The sequence below is a fragment of the Echeneis naucrates genome, chromosome 6, assembly GCF_900963305.1.
Source record: "Echeneis naucrates chromosome 6, fEcheNa1.1, whole genome shotgun sequence".
NCBI lineage: Eukaryota > Metazoa > Chordata > Actinopteri > Carangiformes > Echeneidae > Echeneis > Echeneis naucrates.
In genome coordinates, this window is record NC_042516.1 from 4,932,640 (window position 1) to 4,958,616 (window position 25,977).

General features: G+C 39.1%; 1 protein-coding gene across 1 annotated transcript in view; it reads right to left on the reverse strand.

The window, feature by feature from the left end:
• Positions 1-1,301, reverse strand: part of zfpm2a (zinc finger protein, FOG family member 2a) — a 114,451-nt gene extending 113,150 nt beyond the window's left edge. Inside the window, exon 1 of the mRNA XM_029503538.1 lies at positions 1,043-1,301. Within this exon, the coding sequence (XP_029359398.1) occupies positions 1,043-1,082 (40 nt within the window). The 5' untranslated portion in view covers positions 1,083-1,301. The remainder of the gene's footprint in view (positions 1-1,042) is intronic.
• Positions 1,302-25,977: the final 24,676 nt, after the last annotated feature.

A 25,977-nucleotide genomic window follows, 5' to 3' on the forward strand; every position in this document is an offset into this window, starting at 1 on the left:
GGGACATGCAATTGCACTCATTAAAATGCTCTTGCCATAAAAAAACAAATAACCCTGCACTGTATTTCAGCAGACAGTAGCTTTAATGTACATTTATGTTTGAAATGCAAGAATGGTGAAACTGTATTACTAAGTGGGAAGGTGAACTCTGTCCCCAGAGTAGAAGCACACTTAAGTTCACTTAAAAATGACAAGATGCCACAACTGTGTGTGCTCCTTTTCTACCACAACACTATGTGCAACTATCAATCAGTATTTATAATCCACCCATTTTAGGCTATTCCTCAAAGTTTGAAAAACGTGTGTGTGCACGTTTTGTGTACACACACCTGCAAGCCACTGTGCTGAATGAGTTGGTGTGTGTGTGTGTGTGTGTGTGTGTGTGTGAAAAGGGGAAAATATAACGAGAGTGTGTGGGAGTTGAATGAGTTAGTTAGTGTGTGTGTGTGTGTGTGTGTGTAAGACACGTGTACGTCTGTACGTTACAAATTTTATGATTTAATGATAATACAATAAATAGGTTTAAAAAACAGGGTGGCCTCTAAAAACAGCCTCGTGATGCTTCCTTCTTTATTTATTGTCAGCCTATAATTTATAATCACCACTGTTTCACCGGCACAAACACCTTTACAGCAGAAAAGTCTGCACGTTCAAAGTGATGCTCTGACACACAAATCTGTACGGAAACTACAATAGCGTCACATCTAACACACAAACCGAATAACTTGGCAGACAGCGGTGAAACTTTTCAGCCAGCAGCACCGTGGGATTTAGATTCTACATCACATCTTTCATTTCAAAATAAGAAAGAAAGAAGGAAGGAAGGAAAGAATGGAAGTAAGGGGGTAAAAAAAGAGCAGTGGATAGGAGCGGAGGGAGAGTAGAGCGTGTGGACCGTGACAGGCAACACATGAGTGGGAGAATTGAGCGCTGCTCCGTCGGCTCCAGCGTGGTCACTATCATTACAATATTCTGCAAACTCTAATAAGGCTGCAAACGCGCTGCAGCGGCCAGACAACAGGAAAAAAAAAAACAAACTTACGTTTGATCTGCCTGGGGTTGCTCTGCTTCCTTCGGGACATGCCTGCTGTGCGGCTGGTCACTGAATCCAGGTGTAGTACTGACAGATCGATAGGTTTTGGTTCATCCAAGCAGCCGGTTTGGTGATTTTTTTTTTTTTTTTCGTCTAATGGAAATTGAGAAAGAAAAAGAAGAAGAAGAAGGAGGAGGAGGAGGAGGAGAAGAAGGGGACACCAGTACTTTTTGCGCACAAGTCTATCGTTCCGTCTGTCTTTTCTTTATCTTTCTCGTCTCTCTGGCTCTGGCTCTGGCTTTCTCTCTCTGTGTCTCTCTCTCTCTCTCTCTCCCTCCCTCTCTCCCCCTCTCACACACATACACACCCTTTCTCTCTCTCTCTCTCTCTCTCTCTCTCTCTCTCTCTCTCTCTCTCTCTCTCTCCCTCCTTCTGTCTCCCTCTCTGTCTCTCTCTCCCTCACTCTTCCTGAGCACGGCTCTCCGTGATGAGGGTGCACTTCGACGCGATCCGCACGGACTGACTGGGGAGGTGAAAGCGTTTCGCGCTTTTGTTTGAAGATAACGTTTGTTCCTCCCCGGGCACCGTAGCCGCGGCTTCGTGAACTTCACTTGATCCGCAATTACTTGAACTCCCGCTAATGAATTAGCGTCGGCCTTAATTAGCGCCTGTGTTTTGGGCTAAATATCAACAGAGATGGAGGCAGACTGAGCTCCAGTCGTGATCTCTAGCAATCATCACAGTGTCATGTAAACAAACGCCTTTTATTTCAGGTAAAGTGAGTGAAATCATCTACATCTTTACTGAGGAACGGTGAGGAAATACGGGGGTGTTTAGTGAGACACACGGGGACAGTTCAGGGTGATTTAATAGCCTGGAACATGTGATCCCAAACAAATCTGAAACCATGCTGCTTAAACACAGCTGCCCACTTCCTCCCAGGCTACTCATTTTCCCATGATGCACCCTGAGAGTTGATCTGCATTTAGATGCCATGACTTCAAATGACTTGATCTCTTGGCCAACCCCTCGGTATTATTCTCTACTTTTAGAAAATCATACATAAAATACATCAAGAATTTAAAAGCAGAAACTGACAGCAGCCCAGTGTAAAACTCTCTCTCTGAGCTGCAGTCAAACGTGATTTTTCATTAAATACATTCGAAATAACACAAATCTACAGTAACATAAATAATTTAGGATTATTTCATCAATATTTATTATGCAACACACACACACACACACACAAATATATAGTTTTCTTTTTTCCTTTCTTTTTTCTTTCTTTTTTTTTTTTTTTTGAAAATCGTTCAGATTTTGACTGCCATGTTCTGAATAGTTGCCCAAACTGGAAATCACTCCTCTCAATTAGCCAGTTGGACTGCCAAGGAAGACAAGCAAGTGGCCTGTGAAATTATCTTGTAACCCAATTCCACAACTTTGGAATGGAGTCTGAAACTACAGAATAATTTATGTGGCAGACGGGTCAGCGGCAGTTCACCTTGAGAAGAGCATCTGTCTTGCGAGCCTCCTCAGTTTGTATCAGTTTGTCTCTTCCTCCTGTCCTCTGCTGGCTGAAGTGTTTTTGTTTTTGTTTTTTGTTTTTTTTTTCTTTCTTCTTTCTTCCTCTCATGCAGCTTTGGGCAGGCTCCAAACACAGTGATGTCATGGGATAGTGACTGACATAAACAGTGAATCATTTTGTTATCTCAGCCATGTCACACTCACTTGTCCGCACCCTTTTCTCTAAAGGAATGAAAGAATGGTCATCTGCTCAAAACAAAAGCAACTTGTTAAATAGATGAAGAAGAAAAATAATATTTGGCTCAATGTGCATGGAATAAACTCAACTACAGTGAATCTTTTTATATTTTTTAAAAATGAAGCAATCCCACACTCTCTTAAATTGCTGTGCTAAAATAGCCATAAATAGCTTTTATAGGCCATGTTAGGAAACCAGCACCAAAATTAATAATGATTTGTGGTAAGAGTAGCAACACAGTGAGAGAGGAGAGTCAAATTGCCAGCTGAAGATTAATTTAACGCCACTCCTAAATCCTCTGAGACTGGTGCATGGTTCTTCTCTGCCGTTCCTGAGCCCCAGTGGCTTGTTTGAAGCCATCTTTGATTGACAGGTACAAATCTGCGAGAGGAAGAGAAAGCTTTTTTTTCACTGCTCGGACCAGATGGTTGTGATAATTAACATGATACTGTTTCCATCGCAAGGGAAATCACTGACACAAGGTTGGTCATATTAATAGGTTAAGGTATACTGTATGCTGTGGAGATGCTGCACAGTGCACTCACGTAATCAGATTACAGAGGGAGAGGGTGATTTAATGTGCTAAATCATTTGATTAAAACTGCCAAGTCACATTTGGGAAATGTCATTCAGTGTGAGGGCAGTGGAGGTGGGCTGTCCAGTGACTCTGTCATGGTCATTCTTAAAGAAAATGTATTTCAGGACAATGTTTTTCTACACCTCAATACTCTGATTTCATATCAGCAGGTGAATGACCTGTGTGTCTTATCCAAGGCTTAAAAATAATTTAATGAATATATTCAAATTAAATAATTGATAATTTTTTGTGAGTGTAAGATATTCATGTGTAATATTTTTCCTTTTGTCCAAGCAATTTACACTGAACTTAAATGTGAAGTTAATAAATAATTGCAATAGACATATTGCTGCAGCATGTGCATAGTGCTGTCTTTGCACACATTTATGTTTTATACCCTTTTTCTAACATTATAAAGCAATAAGGTAGAGCACAAATGTATTATTGCGATGGTACAACTTGATATAAAACACCTTCAAATTATCAAAAGACCCACTGTTGACTGTTATTAGTAGTTAGTCACATCAAAATGAAAAAAAAAAAAAAAAGTAATAAAATAATGCATTTGTTTCAAGCTATTCTTTATTTTGCCATTACATATGACCGTAAATAAAAATATATATGTGTGTGTGTGTATAATAGTATGACAGTCCCAATACACACACACACACACACACAACCTCCAGAAGGTTCGTAAAAAAATAATCAGGACTGGATTTTTCTCATTGCTCAGACATCCATGTCTGTTGTGTTTTTCAAAGAAGTTATATATTAGTTACAAGATGATTTCATTTTGAAAAAAGAAACTTTGGGACAGTATAGTTGTTCAGACGCACAAAATGTACTTTTCTGACCTGCTGTGAACATACAGTACATATTGTTGATGGAAACATTTAATCATAAATTTAACTGTAATGAATCTTATTTAGGAAAAATAGAAGACAAATTTTTGATTGGGATGAAGAGAGCTTAAAGGCCCTGCCAGGCTCTAACTTAATGTTTTATGCTTCCTCCTACCAGAAAAAAAAAGATTCATAACCGTCCACTATTTCTGACCCCCACCACTCCTATTAAATTTTCCAACAGTCCCTACATGGCATGTGATTGCATAGTAACAGCATTACAATAAAATTATTATCTAATACCGATCTGCTCCTTTAATTACCTGACCAGGTGCTATTGTCAAAAGTAAAACAGTGCTGTGTTAATTTTATGACATGTCCTGAACTGATTATTATTATTTATTGCCCCAATAACAGCAGTCTTCCGCCTATACTGCTAAAGTGAGCTGCTCTACTGACTGAGTAATATCACAGGCTGTCTGGCATGACAAATTACTGGGTTGAGTTCTTTAAGGGATCACACATGTCCAGTGGCGCTGGGAGTGACAGCCATCGTTTGGACTGGAACTTAAAGAGCAGCCTCAGCAGCTCAACTTGGACATCAGTGTTATGATTTTGCCTACTATGGTGTCACCCTCTGGCTGTTGGGGATTGGTTTGTCTCCAAAGATGTGTGTGTGTGGGTGTGTGTGTAAACTGATGTGGAGTGAATGATGTGGGTGGCCCATACATCTGGTAGTTTATATCCTCAATAGAGAGAAACAAATACTGAACTCAAAGAGACAATTATTCACTTATAGATCAATTCTAAACAGTTACATGTAATATATTTATTTTCATGTTATATATCGGGGTTTGTTTTGGGTGTTTTTGTTTGTTGTTTTTTTTAGAATATCATCTACTTTGTTTTGTATTCCAGTACTTGTCCTTGCATGGCATGGATGTGATACCGCAACACCAAAACTGAATTCCATAATCCTGCTTCACCTCAGCGCTGAAATCACTCATGGCCATGTTAATTTGATTCATGACTTTTAATAGCTATAATGTTGAGTTGTTGTTGTCTGTCCTGCGTAAGATGCAGGTTTTGGTGCTGGTTGTGGCTGAACGCTCCAGCTCGCCACTCCCCACCATCCCCCCGTCCTCATTCACCCAGGCAGCAGATCCAGCAGCAGTGAGCAAACAGATGTCTGAGAGAGTGCCCACTCCGCTGGCCGGGCTGCCAAAACCACCCGCGGCCCTGGAGGCCTCAACGCCAGTTCTTTCCAGGGAGGCTTCGCTCTCCGCACCACCATCCAGTACCCCCTCCTCTCCCATCTCCATCTCCTTCCCCTTCCCCTTCCCATCCCTTCCATTTAGCAAAGAGATATAAAATGTGCAGTGCACTTACAAACAAACCAGGAAAGAAAAGATGAGAACCTCAAAAAAAAAAAAAAAAAAGCCACACACCCCGAAAAAGTCACACCAAAACATTAAAGTCCAGGGAAGTGATGAATATTTTAGAAGAGGGTGGGATAAACAAGCTATGCTCCTCCCAATGGGAGTGTACAAATTTGTAAATAAAGGCTCTTTTTAGAGCAGCAGGAGGAGGAGGAGAAAACCACAGGGCAGTATATTCTTACTGTTAATCAATCGTCTTTTTATGTGGTCAGAAGCTGAGATTGTGACACCTCCAGGGGATAACTATCCTTTTATGGATTAAAATCATAAATATACCTTCTTGTTGCAAGGAGTTCATTTCTTTAAATAATAACGTTGCATTATTAATTGAGGTGAAAAATTTATCTGACAGGGGGAGGTAAGGGAATGCAGCCTGTAGAATGAATGAATGAAAAAACAAATGACTGACTGAATGAATAATATTACCCTGAAATGACCTTTTGATAATCACTTCTAATATTATTGAGAAGATTTACAAGCTTCATTTCTATTATTAAACTGTAATTTTAGTGATATACTTATAATTCACAAATAAATTAAAAGTCACCGAAACTTATTAGATGACGTTTGTTCCCAGTTTTTACTTTCCAGTCTGAAGGTGCTGAGACGTAGGTGAAAATATGAAATAGAGCTGATCAGAGGTAATGTTATTGTAAAAATAATGAGTGAGTCCTCAGAGCTGATATTTGTACCGTTACTTGTTAATTTGTAATAATGTGTCACTTCTATGTAAATATATAATTACTCTATATTTTGCAAGCTATCTTTTATTATGTCATGTGTATAATCAATTCCAATCTGTATGGATATACTGAATTATATTATTTCAACGACAAATTACAAAAATAAAGTCAATATGCTACAATATCTTTCAATCAGATCCTCACCATTGAACCCCAACACTGAATATTTTTTCGATACAGTAAAGAAGTAATATTCAACATTACAAGAGGCAAGCTTAGCAGACTTGAACACATTAAAATAAAGCAAGTGTTGCCACTTTTCTAAAACCGATAATAGCGTTTGTGAAGGCATGTCAAGTAACGTGATCATGAATCATAAATCATCACAGGTTGTAGAGTAACACTTCCCTTCCTGTCTCTGTCAAATCACTCAATTCACCCAATCTTTTTCTCTCCTGAATATTTTTCGAATCTAACAACCTTATTGACCGGACGAGGAACACTTTGAAAAAGCTTTCTCTTCTGTTTAAGTCTCTAAAATTTGCTAAATTCAGGGGAGACAGCTGTTTCAGTCTTTTTCTGCTGTCTAATATGTGGACTGCATTGTAAATGACAAAGCATCTCACTCCCATGTTTCAATATGTCACTATGTAAGTCAGAGGTTTGTACGCCAAATGTCCAAATAACATATTCTCTGCTTTAGACACAAGCACCTCATGTGTTTTGACATGCTGTGATTTAATTTTATTCATTTTTATGAGGTCAAGTAAATTACATTTGATATTTGTAGCTGATTTGTCCCCCAGTTCCTGTGTGTGCGAGAGGAACTGAAGACCCACATCTAAACGCAGCATTATAATACAGTCTCTTGTATTTTATAAGTGTGTCTGCTGGTTTATTACATATGCAGAGGCATCAGTGCACAGCAAAATGGGAAAATGCATCAATATATTCACAGAAAGGAAGGCTGTAGACAGCTCAGAAAATAAATCTACATCTGCCAGGCTCCATGCAAACAGCAGAGCCATTCTTAATGGTGAAACCATCGATGAAAACAGATAAAAATATTAAATATTCAGACATTCCTTTCACCCAGTATCAAAAGCGTCCAGATGTGGGAAGCTGAAGTTGTTATCATGAAGCCAACGACAGGCATTGAAAGAAATTCCTCTGAATTTTCAACCATATAAAAGTATTTTACGGCATGCAAATAAATGGTAATTTTTGACTATGGAGAAAAAAAAAACATGCCAATAAACCCTATCATTTGGGACTAAAACTCCACAAACAGGAGACACTTTCAATTTGCTTTGCCTGTCTCCCCGCGTTAGATGCTTGCGATTGCCGCGAAATTAATCCATTTAACAATCTGTGGCTTAAATTTGAGGATTTCCAGTTTTTTTAGAATATCAATAAGTTCCAATTGAAGAGAGGATTCTTTTGCAATTCAGGCATGTGCAGGCGATAACGGCAGAGTTGGCATGAAGAGAGGCAAAGATGGATTAATTATGCAGAGAACATGGAAATTCTGCTTATCATCGCTTAGCAAAGGAGCCCAGCTCACATAATCAGAAAACGAGGATGAAAAAAAATAACAATGCAATGGCACCTTCCAGCCCATCATCTTACAAGTTAGATTTTTCCTGTAATTAAAAAGTAACATACAATTATATTCATATCTCATATGCAGACTATGAGTGGGTGTATACTAAATAATTGCATTGGGATATAAGGGTTGAAGAAAAGTTAAAAAAGGGTTGATGGTAAAAGAAGTTAAAAAAAAAAAATCTTTCACAGGGGGATAGCTCCCCTGGGTTGGATTGAACTACTTAGAGACAGAAAACTTAAATTATCTTTGGAAAGCAAACAGACAAAGGCTAAAGAGAGAAAACAGAAGCTACTGTATATTTACTTACTTATGTTTTTGAAATGTGCTCTTGGTGCATTTTGCAAACACGAATAATAATGTCTAAAGGAAGTTCTCCTAAATCCCCTCTGAGGATGTATGATATGGAAAGATATACGCTGCATTTTGCTTCTCATTTCATGTCGTCTTTAGATTTCACCATCACAGTTGTGCATTACAGGGTGTCGAGGAGCTGCCAGTTCTGTGAGTTGCAACTAATATGTGCTGGGTTTATGTTTGCATTTGTCTTATTCCTCAAAGTCTAGCAGATTAAACTGTTTGTGTCATAGTTGATTTTAAAACCTGCTTTTCTGGAACACCCCTGGTAAGAAGAAAAAAGGACAACACTCTGCTGCAAGGTCAGAAGTTAATTCTTTGGCTGCGACAGCTGCAGATGAATCCAAAATATGATATAACGGGTTGAGCTTACTTCTTTAAAATAACAAAATGCTGTGTGAATACCTTTGTCCACATGTGCTTTCTTTTCAACATCTGGCTAATCATGGATATGAGCTATTTGTGTTTCAATATAATTTCAAATTTTGTATCTTCACACTGCATATAAACTAAAATATGTCATGTCATATCCTAGCAACAACACTTTGGGAAGCATGGGTGCACCAAAAATCATACATAACACATCCAGTCGTGCTGTTTCCAATTAGGAGACACAGAGCAGAAAACATACAAGGGGTGAAATGCTTTGATTTGCTTTTACGTTGCATTTTCAAGTCAATTCTGCATCAAAAGTTACACCTAGAGTCATTCTGCCTCATTCCACATCCTGTTCTGTAAATGTTCCAGTAAATTATTGACCTACTCCAGTATTTTACCCAATCCAGACTTTTTCAACAGACCTCAAGTAGCAAATCCCTTGAAACTTCTTGAATCGGTCATTTTTTTATCCGAGATAGCTTTCCAGTTCGCTTGCAGATTGCGGCAGCCTTTCAGATGGCACACCTGTTGCTTGAGCCTTGATTTCGCTTTTTGATCAGAAGGCCCTCTGACAAAAGAGGCTGAAGAAGAGGCTGAAGAAGAGGGAGAGGCAAGAGAAAAGATCCTTATCGAATGCACTCCACCGGACAATGAATTTTCCCCACCATTCAAATGTATCTGCAGAATGCTTGAGTGATTCATTACAGCAGATTCTGAAGTGTGACAATGGACCTTAGAAATGAGTGATGGTATCTTTTTACTGATTTCATTTCCCTGATCCTCCTTATCCCCCTGGCCTGTGTACCTCTATTAATTAGAAAGTAGGGATTTCCACTCATCAACTGATGGGTTTCATGCTCTGCTCTGTCACAAATCTCCTGTCCATGCTATCTCTCTCCTCCCAACCCATGGCCGCCTTGGAACATACTGACTCCACTCTGGCTTCAATCTCAGCTACAAGTCAGGGTGGCTTTGGCAATTCATAAATATTTATAAACTGATTAAAAAAGAATAATAAAGTTATAAAACAGTGGTTGGTTACCCTTGAACAGTGCTGTGGATGACTTCTTGAGGAGAAGAAATGTGCCAGAATTTACTCGGCTGCCCATTTTGCCACAGTTTTTTTCCCCCGAAAGTTCTTCTACTTCCTCACGTAGAAATTATTAGTTCACTTGGGCGACCATATACAATTAGTAAAATGAAATATCCAATGATTAGCCACCATATGGTCAGAGGATTCATGAATATGTAAAATAAGTGCAGAGGTATTGTGCCGGAACAGCAGGAAGAATGCAATGAAGAATTAAAATTAGACAGTGTTGACATTTTAGCTCCTGATGATACTGACCTCACATACACCGATGTGTCTTTAAAATATGAAAACCAAACCAAACCATAACAAAACAAAACAACAACTACTGCCTAAAATCTTTGGAGATAAATGAATGTTTAAAAAATTCGGGTCCTTAAATCTTAAATTGAATTGAGTGGGTTTTTTTTTTTAGTCTTTTATCAGCTGGACTCTGCTCTACAGTGGAAATGATTACGTTATTTCGATCTGTGCAGATGTTCCCATAGATGTGTTGTATTTGTATGGTTGCTTTCCCTCATCTTCAGTCCAGTTCTTCCCAAACCAGTTCCACTGGGTTTAAGCCTAGAAATTGCACTGGTCTTCCATCACATGAAGCCATCGGGTGGTTCCCTTCGTCGGGTTGTTTTGGCTCATTATCTTCCTGTAGGAAGACCCCGGACCTCGTCAACCAGTCTGTTTTCCTTTGTTATTGCCATTTTTTACCCAAGTCTGATAGCAAAGTGGTGATACTTTTTCCTGCAGGACTGCATTGTCCTGATGCTGCATCAGAAGGTCCAACAACGCAGGTTGTTTCAAAAGTCATCAGCAAAAGTTGAAGTAGCTGCAGGGATTGTTTTCATCATCTCTGTCCATTACTGCAGGAAAGCTGTGCATTTCTTAATCCCTGTAAAAAGACTGTTTTCTGTGAAATAAAACACAATTTTCAGGAACCTTTTTTTACCCTAGGCAGTTCGCTGCTTACCTTTCTACCATTTAAGGTTATTCATTCATTCATTCATTCATTCATTCATTCATCTTCAACCACTTATCTGTTTCTGGGTCACAGGCATTTAAGGTTATGCACTGGGTCGGAAAAAAAAAAACAACAACCTGTGGAAATATAGGGATATTCCAAAACTTAAAAAATGTAGAAAGTATATATTTTTTCTTCAGACCTTATTAAAACTTATGATTGTACACCAAAATATTGCCACTGTTGTAATACAGTAGGTCTGTATTATTCATAGTGATAGGACTTTCTGTGTGTTTCAGGTGATAAAGCGCTCGGAGAAATGTAACTCAAAAAGTGGTCTCTGCCAATCTGTTATATTTGACCATGTTTTACAGCTAGGACCCCTGTCTCCAGGTGTCATACTTTTTATTATTAAAAGACAAATGCATTATTGCTCTTTAATCTTTCATTGCAGTATATTGTAATCTACTGTATCTACAGTAAATTGAATTATAAGACCTGTACTCCAGAGTATGAGCTTGTTTTTGAAGTGAGAATTGGGTAGTTGATTGGGATTTTGATAATGTGATAAATCGCAGGGCAGCAGTTAGCTCTCACTGCTAAACACTTAATAAAATGAAAACAACTTGAAGAGAGTTAAAATTCTCCTCTGCAAACTAAAGGCTACATTTGCTACCAGAGCAAATGACACACTGCATAGCTCCCAAAGCACCTCTTGCATAGGATTTTAGGGACAGTCTGACTCTTGAAAGTGCCATTAATTATTAATGATACCCAGCACAGCTGAAATGGCCAATTTCCCTGTTGTCTCTATGACTAGAAGGGTGCTTGAGGGCATAGACCTGCAATTAGCTGTTATATGTGGGTGGCCATTCTAGACAGCATCAACTCTTGTTAGTAGCATGACTGCAGAGGAAAGGAGACTGAACCCCAAGACTAATTATCCTTTCCCTTTCCCTTAAATATGAAGACATTAAAGTTGATTAGTCTTTCTAATTAGGATATGCTTTTTGATACCACTTATGCTTTTTGCTTCTGGCTTTTATGTTTGATAATCTCTTTTTTGCATACTTGGCTTCAAAGTTATTCCATTGTAGTCATACATTAATTGCTCATTTGGGTGAAAGTATATATTTCTACATGCAGGCGTTTAATAAATATCTTGCATTTCACAGTTTTTCCTCCAAAAACATTTGACAGTTTCATAAAGCATCAGCACGTGAAATTGCCTGATGCATCTCTGGATCAAAAGGCAGATCCTTTATTATATTTCCTGTCTAAACACAAAGAAAATAGTCTGGTACTCCACACAACAGCATAAAATATCTGTTTTTAAAAATACTGTTACTCATATATGTTATGAATCGACAGAGAATTGAAACCACAAGAGTCACTTAACCCAAGCTCCTGCTTTCAAATAACAGCTAAATCTGATATGCCCCCCCCCCCCCCCTTTACAACAGCACACAAGGACATGACTGGGCAGAAAAAGGAGAGTTCTCATCTGTAAGATTAGGTTTGGCAACTCGACTCCTCTCCTCTGGATGTCAGATCAGCAGAGTAAATTATATTGAGATCCTCTCAGAGATGACAGATGAAATCTGTCTCTTTGGGCTTGACGCTGAGCTGCAGGTGATACATGTTATGCGATAAGGTGGTGATGTCACAGCCGCAGGTGGCTCCCCCCAGTGCCTCCTCCTCCTCCTCCCCACGTCCCCTCTACTTGTGTGGAAAATGGCAGCACTGTGAGCGGCTCACAGAGAACTTTTATCTCTCCCCATCTGTGTGGTCTCAGGCACGATGATCTTGGACTCGAGCCATCTCAACCTTCATAGCATTTAAGAAAAAAAAAAAGAGGGGGAGGATGGGGTGGTAGGACGGAGAGAAAGGAAAGGCAAGGAAAGGGAGGGGATGAGAAAGGCTGTCTGATCCTACTTTTAAGTTTTTAGGACAAGCAAGCAGCTGTTTGACATGTTTTTACTGGGCGAATAGCTTCATATCTCAACTAATGGAGAAGGGAATACATAATTTTCTGACATTTTGCCTTATACTTTTAGATTTTGTGTGTGTATTTTTGGGGCATTTCAGGAAGCGTAGAACAGCCATTATTATCATTTAGGTCATCTTTTACTCTGTGAATTTTAATAAGTGGTGCTTCGGTTTGTGATGTGACTGATCATGGACTTGAAAAAAATTGATAAACAAGAATCTTTAAATGTTTTGCAAACTATTTCAACTGTTTATTCATCACTATTTCTCTCTATCCTGAACAATTTATTACCACTGGCAAATGTAACACATGCTGTTTATGTGGAAACCTATTAAAAAGATTTAGTTTAGCAATACCAACTTTACACAGCTCTGAGTTAATGTGTAAAATGCTTTTTTTTTTTTAAGTTGAACCAGTTGAATTTAGTTAATTAATTGAGCTTCCCACAAACGTAATTTCTGATTTGGAATCACTACTATGGAAGGCCAAAGCCAACTTTATAATACTGGGCTAAGGATAAAAATAGCTACATTCAGAGTTACAGTTGCCTCAAACACGCATTTTTTTTTTTTTCAAGTGCAGCGAAACGAGATATGAAACACAAAAGGCGCAATCAAAAAATATGATGTGAAAAAAAAAAAAAAAGTCAAGTTAAGTTGGTTAATGGCTTCACCCAGCACTGGAAGAGGAGGGGGGGTATTTTCTTGCCAAGCCTTCCTGAACAAACAGGTACGCCTGTAGTTTTTGATAGGGACATCTTCACACTGCAGACACTGAGTGGAGCTTGAAGGACTTATCATTTTGAAATGAGGAAAAGTAAATATATGTTGCTTGTCAATAATTAGGAATGCCTTGCCTTTTGTTTCTATGCAGCAACTATGTATGTTGTTGTCAATGTGCCATTTCGGACTCAGCTGCACTTCAGAGATATAGAGGCTGGGCATGTTGTCTTCCCTGTATTGTGATATTACAGCTTGGCACAGTTCTTTCATGTTAATGGATAAACAGTGACTAACAGTATATCAGCTCCTAGGTTGTGTGTTTATACATAGAATAGCTTTTAATATGGGCTATAACATCAACGATTGTTTTTTATGGTTATTCTATACAGTAATTCTACAATTCAATTAATTTCTACGTTTGTCTATGGAAAATGAGACAGGAGGGGAGCACTAAGGCACAACATTCAGCTAAATAGCTTTGAACTACAGATAGTTTCCATTAATTAAACTGGATTGGAAGTTGTTTAATCAATTTCAGAGCCCCAAACATTGACAATCAACTGCCTGCAGTTGTGCACGCTTATGTGTGCATGTGTGAGAATGTGGTCAAAAAAAAAAAAAAGAGACAAAAACGAAAGCATTTGTGTGTTTGCAATGCTACCACTGGTGCTGGCGTATAGGGTCTCACTAATTAACCTCCACGTTGATAATGTGCTTAATTACTTTATATTGTGATTTAGTTTCTTCCTAGAGGTTATTCACTCTTTCAGATTGCAGAAATAATCTTACATGCCTCAAAGGTGTTGAGTGAAGAATGCAATGCCCCCAGTGAAACGCTGGTGCAAGCAGGCATCTGTGGATAGACTTTGTGATTACCACAGAATTGACATCAATGTAAACCATTTGACACCTGGCCCAGAGAGAGGGCAGCATCAGGCTGCAAGAACTTTGATTAAAATGAAAAAAAAAAAAAAAGAAAAAAAGACAAGCGTAGTCGAGGGGGAAAAACTTGATGTAATTTTGTCTGATCACCATACTGGCCCTGTGTCCTATCAAGCAGAGGACCTCTCATCACCTTTAAATTTCTCTGGGCTCATGAAAAGACCAGACACGTGTTTGATAAAGAAAAAAAAAAAAAGTGAAAAAAAATATGGCAACCCAAAATGGAGCGGAATGGAGTCTCTGATCTGCTGCCCTTGATATCTAGCTATGCAACAATTTACTTGTTGTACAACTTATGCAGACTTACACAGATGAGGAGAGAATATAGTTAACTTCTTTTTTAAATACCGCAAATATTAAGGCTAATTTTATATTCATAACAACACATAAATATTTTACTTTATCTCTCAGTAAGAACAGTGACAGCAATATGGAGGAATTTAAGAACGACATTAGTTTTTGTAGTACAGAATGTAAAGAACATTACTTCATATCAATGTGGTTTATTTATGGAACAATACATTACAAATTACCACAGGACTGAAACTGAGGAAAATCAGCTAATTCACCTTCTCTTGGTAATGGCATGGGATTGTTCATAGATAACAACACACACCTGCATCTCCTCCTCGCAGCATGAGCACTCTCAACACACACACACACACACACTTACCTCCCCCTCTCTGTTTGTTTTGTTTTGGGCAGTGAGGATAACACCTGCCTCCTCCCAGTTAATGGTCTTTTTAATTCATGGCTTAAACCCATTTAAAAGCAAACCCTTTCACAATTTGCTTAATTTCTGATGTCATTTCCACCCTATAATTACTGTTCGCTCCCTCATATTTATCAGTCAATGTACCTGCAATGAAAATATAAGACCTTGACACCACTTTTGCAGAATCAAAATAGTATTTAATTTGATGTCTTTGGCCGTCAAACAACATTGTTCGAGGGACGTAATTAGGACAAATTTATCAGTTTTTTTTATTTTGGGGATATTGCCAAGACATGTGGGACCTTTATGATAAGAAGGGGGAAGAAAACGTTTGAACACGGCTGCCCAGTATCTCATAGTTATTGTGAATGGCTTTCAGGAAAATTAATGGTGTGGGGGAGACTGCAGTGTGGCTGTGGTAAAACAGGATGCAGATGTGGTTACAGGGCATCCAGGTAAGGAAACAGTCATTTCCTAAATACAGCAGGGATACACATGCTGACACACACACACACACACACACACACACACACACATACAGTGTAAATGTTAGAGGCAAAAAAAGAAATTTGGATCACTGTCATCGTGTGTTCCTATGACTCCCACTGTTCTCTCTTTTGTCATTTTTGTCCCTTGACCCGCCTCACTTCCCACCAGCTTGGTTTGCTTCATGTCTGATCTGCCTTTTTTTTTTTTTTTTTTTTTTTTTTGCATCTGAGAAGTAAATTAGGAAAATAAGCAATGCCCCTGAGTTGGTTTTGAATTATTAAGAATCATGAATACGAAAGAATAGGGGTTCTGTCAGGATAGTCAATGGTACTCACAACCTCAATGTAGAAATAATTTGTTACATTTCTACCTTCCCACCTCTTCATTGGGCCACAGTGATCCATATGCACATGAGGAGGAATATGTGCTAGACAACTGCTCCCAGCAGAGTGAAAAATTACTCTTGGGGGACAAACAGATTTTTTGAGGTTTTTCTACTCCTGCATACAGCCAGATTTTCTGTACACAACCTGCTATATGTTATGTTGTCAAGACTGATTTTTTTGCGTGGCAAAGGAAAATTAATTACCAAGAGGGCCGAGAATTTGTTTTCATATTGGCTTGGTAGAGCTGAGTGCCAGGATGGAGGAGGACAGCTGTGGGGGAAGGCTGGCCGACCCGCTGCCTTCTGCCTCTCCCATGCCTAGCTGCACAGAGTCTGTGACAAAACAAGCCTCCAGGAATACTGGGCAAACACTGAGAGCCTCTCACTGGGATCCGCACTATTTCCTGAGCCCACAATAGCCAAAAAAACTTCACACTCCTGATACTGTCTTAGCTTCTTTCCCCAAACTGAATAGTTGCTTCTGTATCACATGGCTATCAAAGATATGGAATTTTCATGATCAAAAAAAAAAAGAAAAGAAAAGAACAAAAGGCTTGTTCAGTCACTGGCTTGCAAAATATAAGCACAGTATCTATCACCAAGGTGCTGAAGTAGCAAACAAACATGTTCTTTTAGCACGCTTTAATAACGCGGAACAAGAAATAAGGTCAAGCATGTTGTAAGTGATTCCACCTCTTCTCAATCTGCGTGTGCTCTCACTGTACAAGGCTGTCGAAGCTCAGCCAGGAGAGATGAGCAAGATAGTGGAGGCTGAGGTAGGAACCATTTTCACACTGCCACAATTACAGGAACAGTCATTACATTGCTCACTCTTACTCAAATACAGATAGAAGCCCCAAAAAATTATGCGCAGGCTAGGAGGAGAAAGTGGCTCACTTCTGTTTGCTAAATTAATCGCTTCCTAAATGGCTCCAGGCCAGGCAAAGTTAACATTTGCAGTTTCAAAGGTTTTCAGCGCTTGCAATGAGCCATGAAATTACTGCATGCCGTCGAAAATGGCAGCTGATGAAAAGCCCAAGGAGCAGGTCCCACAGGCAGAGAGAGCTTGGAAGTGAAATCTTAAACACAAAGTCTCATTTCTGATTCGGATCATGGTGAAATTCAGAACCAAACCTCGAGAATGTGTAAGTCCATGTCCGAAAGGAGGGCAGGTTGTGACAAGACAGATGACGAGCAGCTGTTTGTGGCCTGGCAGGCTCGCCCAGGACTCAGAGGAGGAGAGGTGATCGCAGAGGTTGGGTTGAAGGAGCGTAATGATGATGTTGAGGTGCTCAGCTGCAGCCAGAATGGACTGACCCAAATTAGGTTTGATTAAATCACAGGGGTGACGAGGCAGTTCTGCAGACATCATTAACATCAAAATGATTACGGCAGAATAATTTGGCTGACCTGAACTCAGGCAATCCACATCAACAGTGTGGAACACCCTCATTTGCATATTGACAATATTAAGCTGCAAGCACGTCCATATACATCCCTTCTATATAAGATTCTGTGTATTGAATTGATTGTTACTCTGCCTTAAGTTTCAAGAATTCAGAGAGAACACATTCAAGAAAAAAAATTCTCTCCAGATAATTATTTATCAGTTAATTAGTAACAAATTAAATCTATTTTATTGTCTATCATTGCTGTGTTCAGAACTCTACCATTTTCTTGACTTTTGAGTCCACATTCCTGTGTAGTTGTGTAAAAACATGAGAGATGAACATTTCCTAAGAACTCCTACTGCGTTCAGTCCCTCCCTCTCTCTCTCTTGCTCTCTTGTGTCTGCCTTGCCAGGAAAAAGAAAAAAACCCTCCCCCACATATCAATCTGCAATCACAGAGCCTAGTGGACACTTTGGATTGCAGAAACTTTGACCTATTTTTCAATGTTACAGTGACCAACCAATTTAGGAGCCAATTAAATTTTTTGAAAACGCATGTGTGACATGAAATTAGATCCTCAGTAAGCTGATATCTGGATGTATTTGGTGAAAATCATTTGATGCTGCAAGTTTATCTATTTAAAAGTGTGGTAGTCTACCTACTCTTGAGCTAAAAAATACTCGCCACTGAATATTTCTGATTTCAGCCCCATTATCGTTAATAGAATTTTTGAGTGTGTTTAGCTTTCTATTCGTGTATTAATGATATTTAAATAAGTTATGCCTCTGTCATAAAACATTAAATACTCTATTGTTAGGTCAAATTTGGAGTGAGAGAGAAGTGCTGGATGTTTATAAATGAAAGCTTAATTAATTAAAGAATGTATTACATTTTAATGGTGAATTGTTATCTCTCACTGTAGCCTCATTAATATGTGCCCCATGGGGATTTCAATGCCATAATTTCACCAGCAACGTGCTGGCTGCATGTCCTGTGGCTATTTTATGGTGCGGGAGATTGATAGTTGACAAAATGATTAATCACACTGAGGAAAGCCCATCCTCTCAGTGTGAGTCGGGATGATTGTTCGTACTGTCAATAATGATGCTGTATTTTATGTGTTTTTATTTAAATGTGGAAAATCTGGCTTTAATGTTTTTTAAAGTTGAAAAAAAAAAGAAGTATTTATTTAATTTTTGTCAGGCCATCCAAATCCCAAAAAGAAAAAATATTATCTTGTTTACAACTGATAACATTGAGCTGTGGAGATTTTTTCGTTATTATATATCCAGTTTTTGAGTATTTGATAGGTTTTATTTGTCATGTTTGCATGTTTGCAGCATTTAAACAAATACATATAGATAGTTCCAAAGAAAGGAAACAAGAAAGTACAAGAGAACAATAGCAAGCATTTTAAAGAGTGAGTAAACAGAAATGGTTGTACTTGCCATGCAAATATAAAATATTCCTGTCTGTCTCAGTGTCAGAGTTCACATAAAAAATAATAGAGAGACTGGCGTTACTTTTATGCATGTATGCCGGCACGTTTTCATCATTCCGTAATTTGGATTGGCTGCCACTTCGACAGATTTTTGAATGTACAATCATTTGTACTGTTAGCTCATTAAAGGAAAAAGATTACTATGTGCCATTTATAGCTTTGTATTGCAGCACTGATGCTGTGGGGAGAACCTCACAGCATGTGCAAACATGTTAACATGAGCAAAACAATGCCATGTTAACTGGCCAAAGGGCATACAAGTCCCTGTGCCACTTGAATAGTGTTGTTTAAAGCTTCTCCCCGATCCCAGTTGCTCTGAAGCCGCCATTTTCTCTCCTTTCACTCCTAATTACCATAGCCTCTCCAGAAAGTCCTCTGTTGCTCCATCTGTCCCCTCAGCCTCTGACAGAGATGCTCTAATCACCTTGCATAGCAGGGCTCACATGGGAAAAGACAACACAACCACCATACTGTCTCAGATATAGAGCTGCAGCAGGATGCCAATACCTCACAGGGGGTAAGCTATAAACACTGGCCGCAGCCTTGTATGGGATATGTTCCGTGATGTGCGCTGAAATGGAGCCATTTCATGTTACAGATCTCCCACACAGCCTGACAACGCTAATGCCAAACAGGGGCTTTGTATGAAGTATATATGACATATGCCGAGTGCAGCAGCAACTCATCAGTAGCATACAACTAAATGACACTCAGGGGATGACACCCTGGTTTAGGAAAAATATGGCAAAGTTTACTTTATTGAATGTAATCATGAAAGATCACAGCGGGGAGTCTTGGAAGGGAATGTATAGTTTAATGTTCAAGAAAAAGGAAAAACATGATCTAATAGAAAGGGAGGAAGAGAGAAGGGAAGCTTGTAACTTAAAAAAAAAAAGTTTCTTTTAAAAGCTTGTGCGGGTTCTCAAACCGTTCCTTCACAGATCCATGCATTTTTAATCTTATTCCGTGTGCCCTGCAGCATGATATCTGACCCTCCTTGTATGTGATTGTATTATTCTCACCCAGGTTGACAGCTCCTGACTTCTCATTTTTGCGTTACCCCCTTCCTGATGACTTTCATGTGTTCCTTTGTTGGGCACGGCACGTTTCCACCAAAACTTTTCCCGAAGCAGAAAAGAGAAACTTTCCAGTTCTGCTAGGGAGCCCTCTCATCTTGGCGGAGGAGCAGCCGAGGGAGCTCTCAAACGATGACAGCCATCGTGAAAGGGCAGATAAGCCCGTGTGGCTTTGCCTCTGATTGTATGTTCATCTTATTCTGATCCGGCCGCGATTCTAAGCCCCTGTCTTGCAGTCCTCACTCTCCCCACAGTTGATCTTCTGCATGTCATTGAAATCGTCTTATAGCTGATCCAGGAGACAGGGGGAAAGTGGCTGTTTGTCACCCAACTTAAATCTTGGCAAAAAAGATGAGTTCTGTCGTGCATTTTTTCACAATGCTATTGGCTGACCAGTTAGTTTCAATGGTTTGTTCTCCTGTTCATTAGATAATTAAGAATAAAAATAAATAAATAACAATACCTGTTTAATTAATTAAAACCCACTGTGGCTCAGGTTCCTGGGCTCACTCTGTTCTTTGGAGGTGTACATTTGATTTTTATTCCCTTCAAGTGAACAAACAGGACACATGGTATCATGTTAGCAGCATCTGCTACGTCAGTCCTAATTTTGCGTGAAACATGAAGATACTATGCGTTTGACAATCATTTACTCACACAACTTTATTGCTTAGAACATTGCTCTCCACAACAACAACTAACAATGTTGCTCAGAAAATCATATTAATGATCTAAAGATTCACTGCTTTACAGTTCATAGGAAGACATATGTGCTGCCGTTTAATGCCTTTGTATGTGTCAGCTTACCTTAATAACCAGTGGTGAAATACAAGCTATTAATTGGGTTAACAAAGACCTTGAAAAATGGTGCTGGATTCAGGCACTGTGTTGCTTTGAGCTAATTGATAACAATAGGATGCTAATACGCTCACAGTGCAAATGAAACATGCTTTGGAGTTGATACTTTACATGTGTTAGAAGCCAGTTGCTAGTGGAAAGAAAAGCAACAAGCAGATGTTAAGGGGTGAAAATGAAAATGATTTATTAGTCAAAAGTTAGAAAAAGTATACAAAACGGAGGGACACAACTACTCCAAAACAAAATTGCCAGCAGGTGCTGCTCTAATCAACAAACAAATATATACAGGGCTAAATATGCATTTCAATGAAGAAAACATTTTAAAGATTCTATCAGTCTAATCTAGGAACAGCTCCCCAACTTCTGGTGGATTTAACAAAAGCGCAAGGTGTGTGGAAATCACTACAACCAAGAAAAGCTATCCCTGACTAATATGAGTGCAGTACAAATCACGACTTTACACACTAACAAGAAGCACAGCAGAGAAGCCGAGTGCTCAACACAACTGAATCTACATTCAACAAAAAGTCAAGCAACAAACGTGGAGGTGAACTGGTCTGTCTGAACACGCCGTCCCAACTTTAATAAGCTGAGCCACTGACTGCTGCTCCAGGAACTCGTAATATGCAGCACCAGTCAACAGCGCCTTAACGACCAGTAAGCAACAGAGTACGTGCAGGCACGCGTAGGGCCGTAGTAATTTTTAGTTCAATTCTTACTACAAAGCTGTAGTTTGCTGTGGGAATGTTGGCCATTACACGGTTTATATGTGCTAAATATCAGTTTAAAAATCAAATTTGAATGATTTTCATAAAAAAACTTGTCACATCGTACAGCCTGCTAATTATTCACTATACCTGTTCACCTCTGACGGGTCAGCGAGCATCAGCTGTGAACATGATTTTAACAAAGAAGCACCGCCATGAACTGCGGCTTAGACTCAAACTACAAATGAAACAGACTTAAAATTTAACTCCAAAAAAGTGCACATTGATGGGTGTGATGTCCAGCTTACGTCCACAACAGGTGAGAAGAATGTTTTTCTGTCACCCTCCACCGGATTCAAAAAACTCTTATTTTCATGAGGGTGCATAGCCTTTTTTGGTTTGACAAAATTAAGGTAGCACTCTTCCTTCTTTAAAGGTGCAGTCCTGGCTGGCTACACCACAGTAGTAGTATTAGATTAATTAAAACCAGGAGCTGGTACTATCCAATGTTAATGGTTTCTCCTTGGGACACTATGAATCTTTCCCTAATTTCTTGGTGATCCATCAGATAGTTGTTGAGCTCTCACCAGAGCCACTGCTCATTTTGGAAATAGATGATGTGATTTGACAAAAAGTGGGTTTAGCAAAATATTGAACAATTAATGAGAATTACTGCATACTCAGGAACGGAACTTTGATAGATGGGATCTAATGGTGAGATTGGATCCCAGGGTCGACTTCACCTTGTCTATTAACAGGAGTTTGAGAGAGAAGCTTTTGAGCTGGTGTAAAGAGAGGTAATATAGAGTCAGCTGAAAGGTTTCTTTCCACTTCAAAAGGTAGCGCTCCTTCACTGTAGTTATCAAAGCTTAATACTATGTTAGTTGACCATTTTCCATTACAAGAATAAGCATGACACACTCAGGGGTAGCGCTACAGTCTCACTTACCCCCACCCACCCCACGACGAGACATGCACCCTGCTTGCCAGACTGTGCAGGCCCAACACTTCCCTTCACTTAACTTGACATTTCCAGTTGCACTGTCTGTGGCAGGCCCTCTGTGGTGTCACATCTATAGCCCCTGCAGTATGCACTGCTGAATGCAGTGGGTCTTAAATGAGATCCCAAAGGGAAAGCAGGACTGGGGATGTGTGTGTGTGTGTGTCTGTGTGAGCGTGAGAGGGAGGCATTATCTTAGGCGCTAATGAACAATTGTATAATTTCCATCAAAAGCAGTCATAAGGCCTGCTCAGTCTTACCGTATCTCTTTTAAATACTGTCATGATAAAGGGGCTGTTAAAAGAAGAGGGCCGGTGGAGGAGGTGGGGAGGAGGGGCTTGGAGCTGTCAAGAGGGGCCACAGTGGTCAGGAGGAGTGCTAGAAAGGAAAGTCTCTCTGCCTTTATCTGCCATTTCCTGCTCCCTTCCTGGCTACATTAATAATCTGTAAGAGCAGACAATCACGCACAGCAGCGAGAGATAAAACACGGATGACAAAATATCAACTTCCTGCTACAAAACTCAAAGCCGTTATTAGAATATCAGGCATAGACGGTAATTAATTTCAACTTTAATTACTTCCACTGTTCCTGTAGATTAGATCACAGGTTTGAGATGGGTTATTAAAACAACTGGGGAAATCTGCAATAAAAAAAAAAAAAATGCTAATTTCTCCAACCCCATCTCTTAACCTGCTTGTTGAATGATGCAATTACATCTTTGTGGTGCAGACAAGGGTTGATAGGATGTCGATGAAAAAGACACCCTATCACTTTGGGTGAGAGCTGGAAGGTTTTTTTTTTTTTATGCACAACACTTGAATTGATATGGAAGCATTAATATATCATTTGATCATGAGGTTATGATGACCTTGTGTATTCCATCTTAATTAGTGCCACACAGTCAAAATGGTGTAATACACAAAATGTTAAGTGGATATAAAGCAGTGAAGTTAAGACAATAGCAACATTTCAGCAATGCAAAATCTGATCACTTGACCTCAACAATTGAGAAATTATCATTATTATTTTTATTTTTTTATTCCCTTTATTACTCCCCTATTTTTATTTTCTAGATGAATGAAGACAGAATTAAACACACCTGCTTTCAGGCACAACAAAAAGAACAGTAAGAACAACTTTCACTCATATTTCTAATCAGATCAGATATTTTATTTTCTGTCTTATGTTTCTCATCTCAGCTACATCCTGAAAGTGAAAGGTAGTTTTCATAATTTTTTTGGAGCTAAATTCAATTTTTATATCTCACTGTTTTACAGATTTCATCTTGTGAGTTTAATCTTTTTCAGTTTTTCAAAAAAAAATAAATAAATAAATAAAACCAACCCAAAACTCGAGGGAATAAATGAGAGGCTTGTGAGAGCCACACTTCACTCACAAATTAGAAACACTGAAATCAAATTTATGGATTTTATTCTCAACGTCCATAATACATCAACCCATTCCTTCTCAAAGTTACAGACTGTTTGATTTACCAAACATGTTTTGAGGAAAATTTAATTGCTGCCTGGATGATGTTCAGGGGAAATCTTGTATTTCAAGTGAAGAAAATGCTGCTATTTTGTATCACACAAGTTGGGAGCTGCCTATGGTGAATAATGGGCATATAAAATGTAGATACCACTTTGGCCACCAGATGCACTTAGCTTAAATCTGTAGAAATATGTTTCAGACTAGGTGAAAATACTGTGATATATCAATATGTGGTTCAACATGGGTTTCCCACATCGAAGATTTTAAAGGAAATCACAATTTTAGGCTAAAAGCATTTCTCTTCTTATTTCCTTGAAAGATCTGGATTGTGGAAAGTTAACAGGTGAAATAGCACAGCGTATCAGTATGATGAGCAGAGGACGCATTGAGTTGGTGTATAAATGCAAACTTGATTAGACGGGACTGGTTCTTCAGGTTAGACACAAATGGATGGCTGGCTGTCAGAATCTGTGTCTACTCACTAATTCACTGCAGTTCAAGGTGGAGGCACCCCTCTTGATCTTGGCTTTGCACATATGTCTTGTATGTTATGAAAAAGAAATGGTTGTGGTAAAAAGGTTAAACACCTCAGTTTCACGGAAAGTGGACTCAGAGTCTTTAAGGTTTCGGTTTGAGACATTATTTCACATTTAACATTTTTGAAATGTGACCTCAATCTTTCCACACCTGTAAGCACAAACCATGATCACTTTGAGATCATCATAAAAAGTCTGACGATGCTGTGTTTGCTGAAAGAAGCTAATATTGTAAGGGAAACTATGTAAACTCATATTCACCTCCTCATCAAACCAAAGGGAAAGTTGCGTCTAAGAGTGACACACTTGTTTTGTTTGTTTTTTTTTCTTGCATTGATACTCATGGCCAGATTCAGTGACACTTTAAAATATCTTTCTGATAGAGCATTCATGGCATTACAAAGAGGCCATTTAGGAGCAATTTTCATCTCTCAACACAACTGCATGACTTTTGTGTATAGCAGATATGAGCATGATGAGGCCTTGATTCTGTTACAGTCAATAGAAATCTGCGTTCAGCTTTGTGCCTTAAATCACAACCAGGCAGCCCAGATTTGCTTTAATAGGACAACTCAATATCAATTGATTTAATGCACACTTTTCTTCATCACTCAAAACAACATCAGACACCCTTTCATACTTTGCAACCTATATGCAATCTGCTGCGAATGGTAATATCATGTAGAGTAACGCATTTTCTGCAGCATTATGGAATGAGAAAATGCACTGCAGATATGCCATTTCAAATTAAATGCCCATCCCCTTTTAGGGTATCTTTCTTCAGATAGTCTAATTAATTTACTTCAACAATAAATAAATACTTAGTTCCTTTCTAGCACAGCACCCAGGCCTGAGCTGGTTTGGTGCAGCAAGTCTTAATTACACAGTAGTGTTAAGGGGTATGTGGGAACAGCTAATCTTAAAATCCCTGCCACACAATAAACAGAGTGACAGAAAGGAAGGATGTATGAGATAAGTCGCCAGTAATGAAACTGGATGCCAAAAGGAGAGGACAGTATGTAATGAAGAGAGAGCAGAGGGGAATGTTTAAAATAAGTTCAAGAACAAAGATAAAGCCCAAGGATGATGCTATCAGCAGGATTGAACAAAGCATTTCAGTAACAGAATGGTCACAATCACTTAATCAGCCTGACTCCACCCAGCACCGTCCCTGTCTTCCATCATATACTATTTCCCCTGCTCCACACAGTCAATTTTCCCTGTGTGTGTGTGGGCTACATCTGAGTAAAAGGGTTATAGGAGGCGTTGATGGCCCTGTCATAGAGGAGAGTGGCCTTGCATTACCAAAGTGTAGCAATTCAGTTAGCAGCACTTTCTGCAAACATCAATCTGTTCTGATGTAGCTGAGCACAGTTAAAGTTATTTAAGTATTTCCACTTAAAATAACTTCACTCTTCTAGTCCAAATCTCTCACTAAATGAACATGTTGC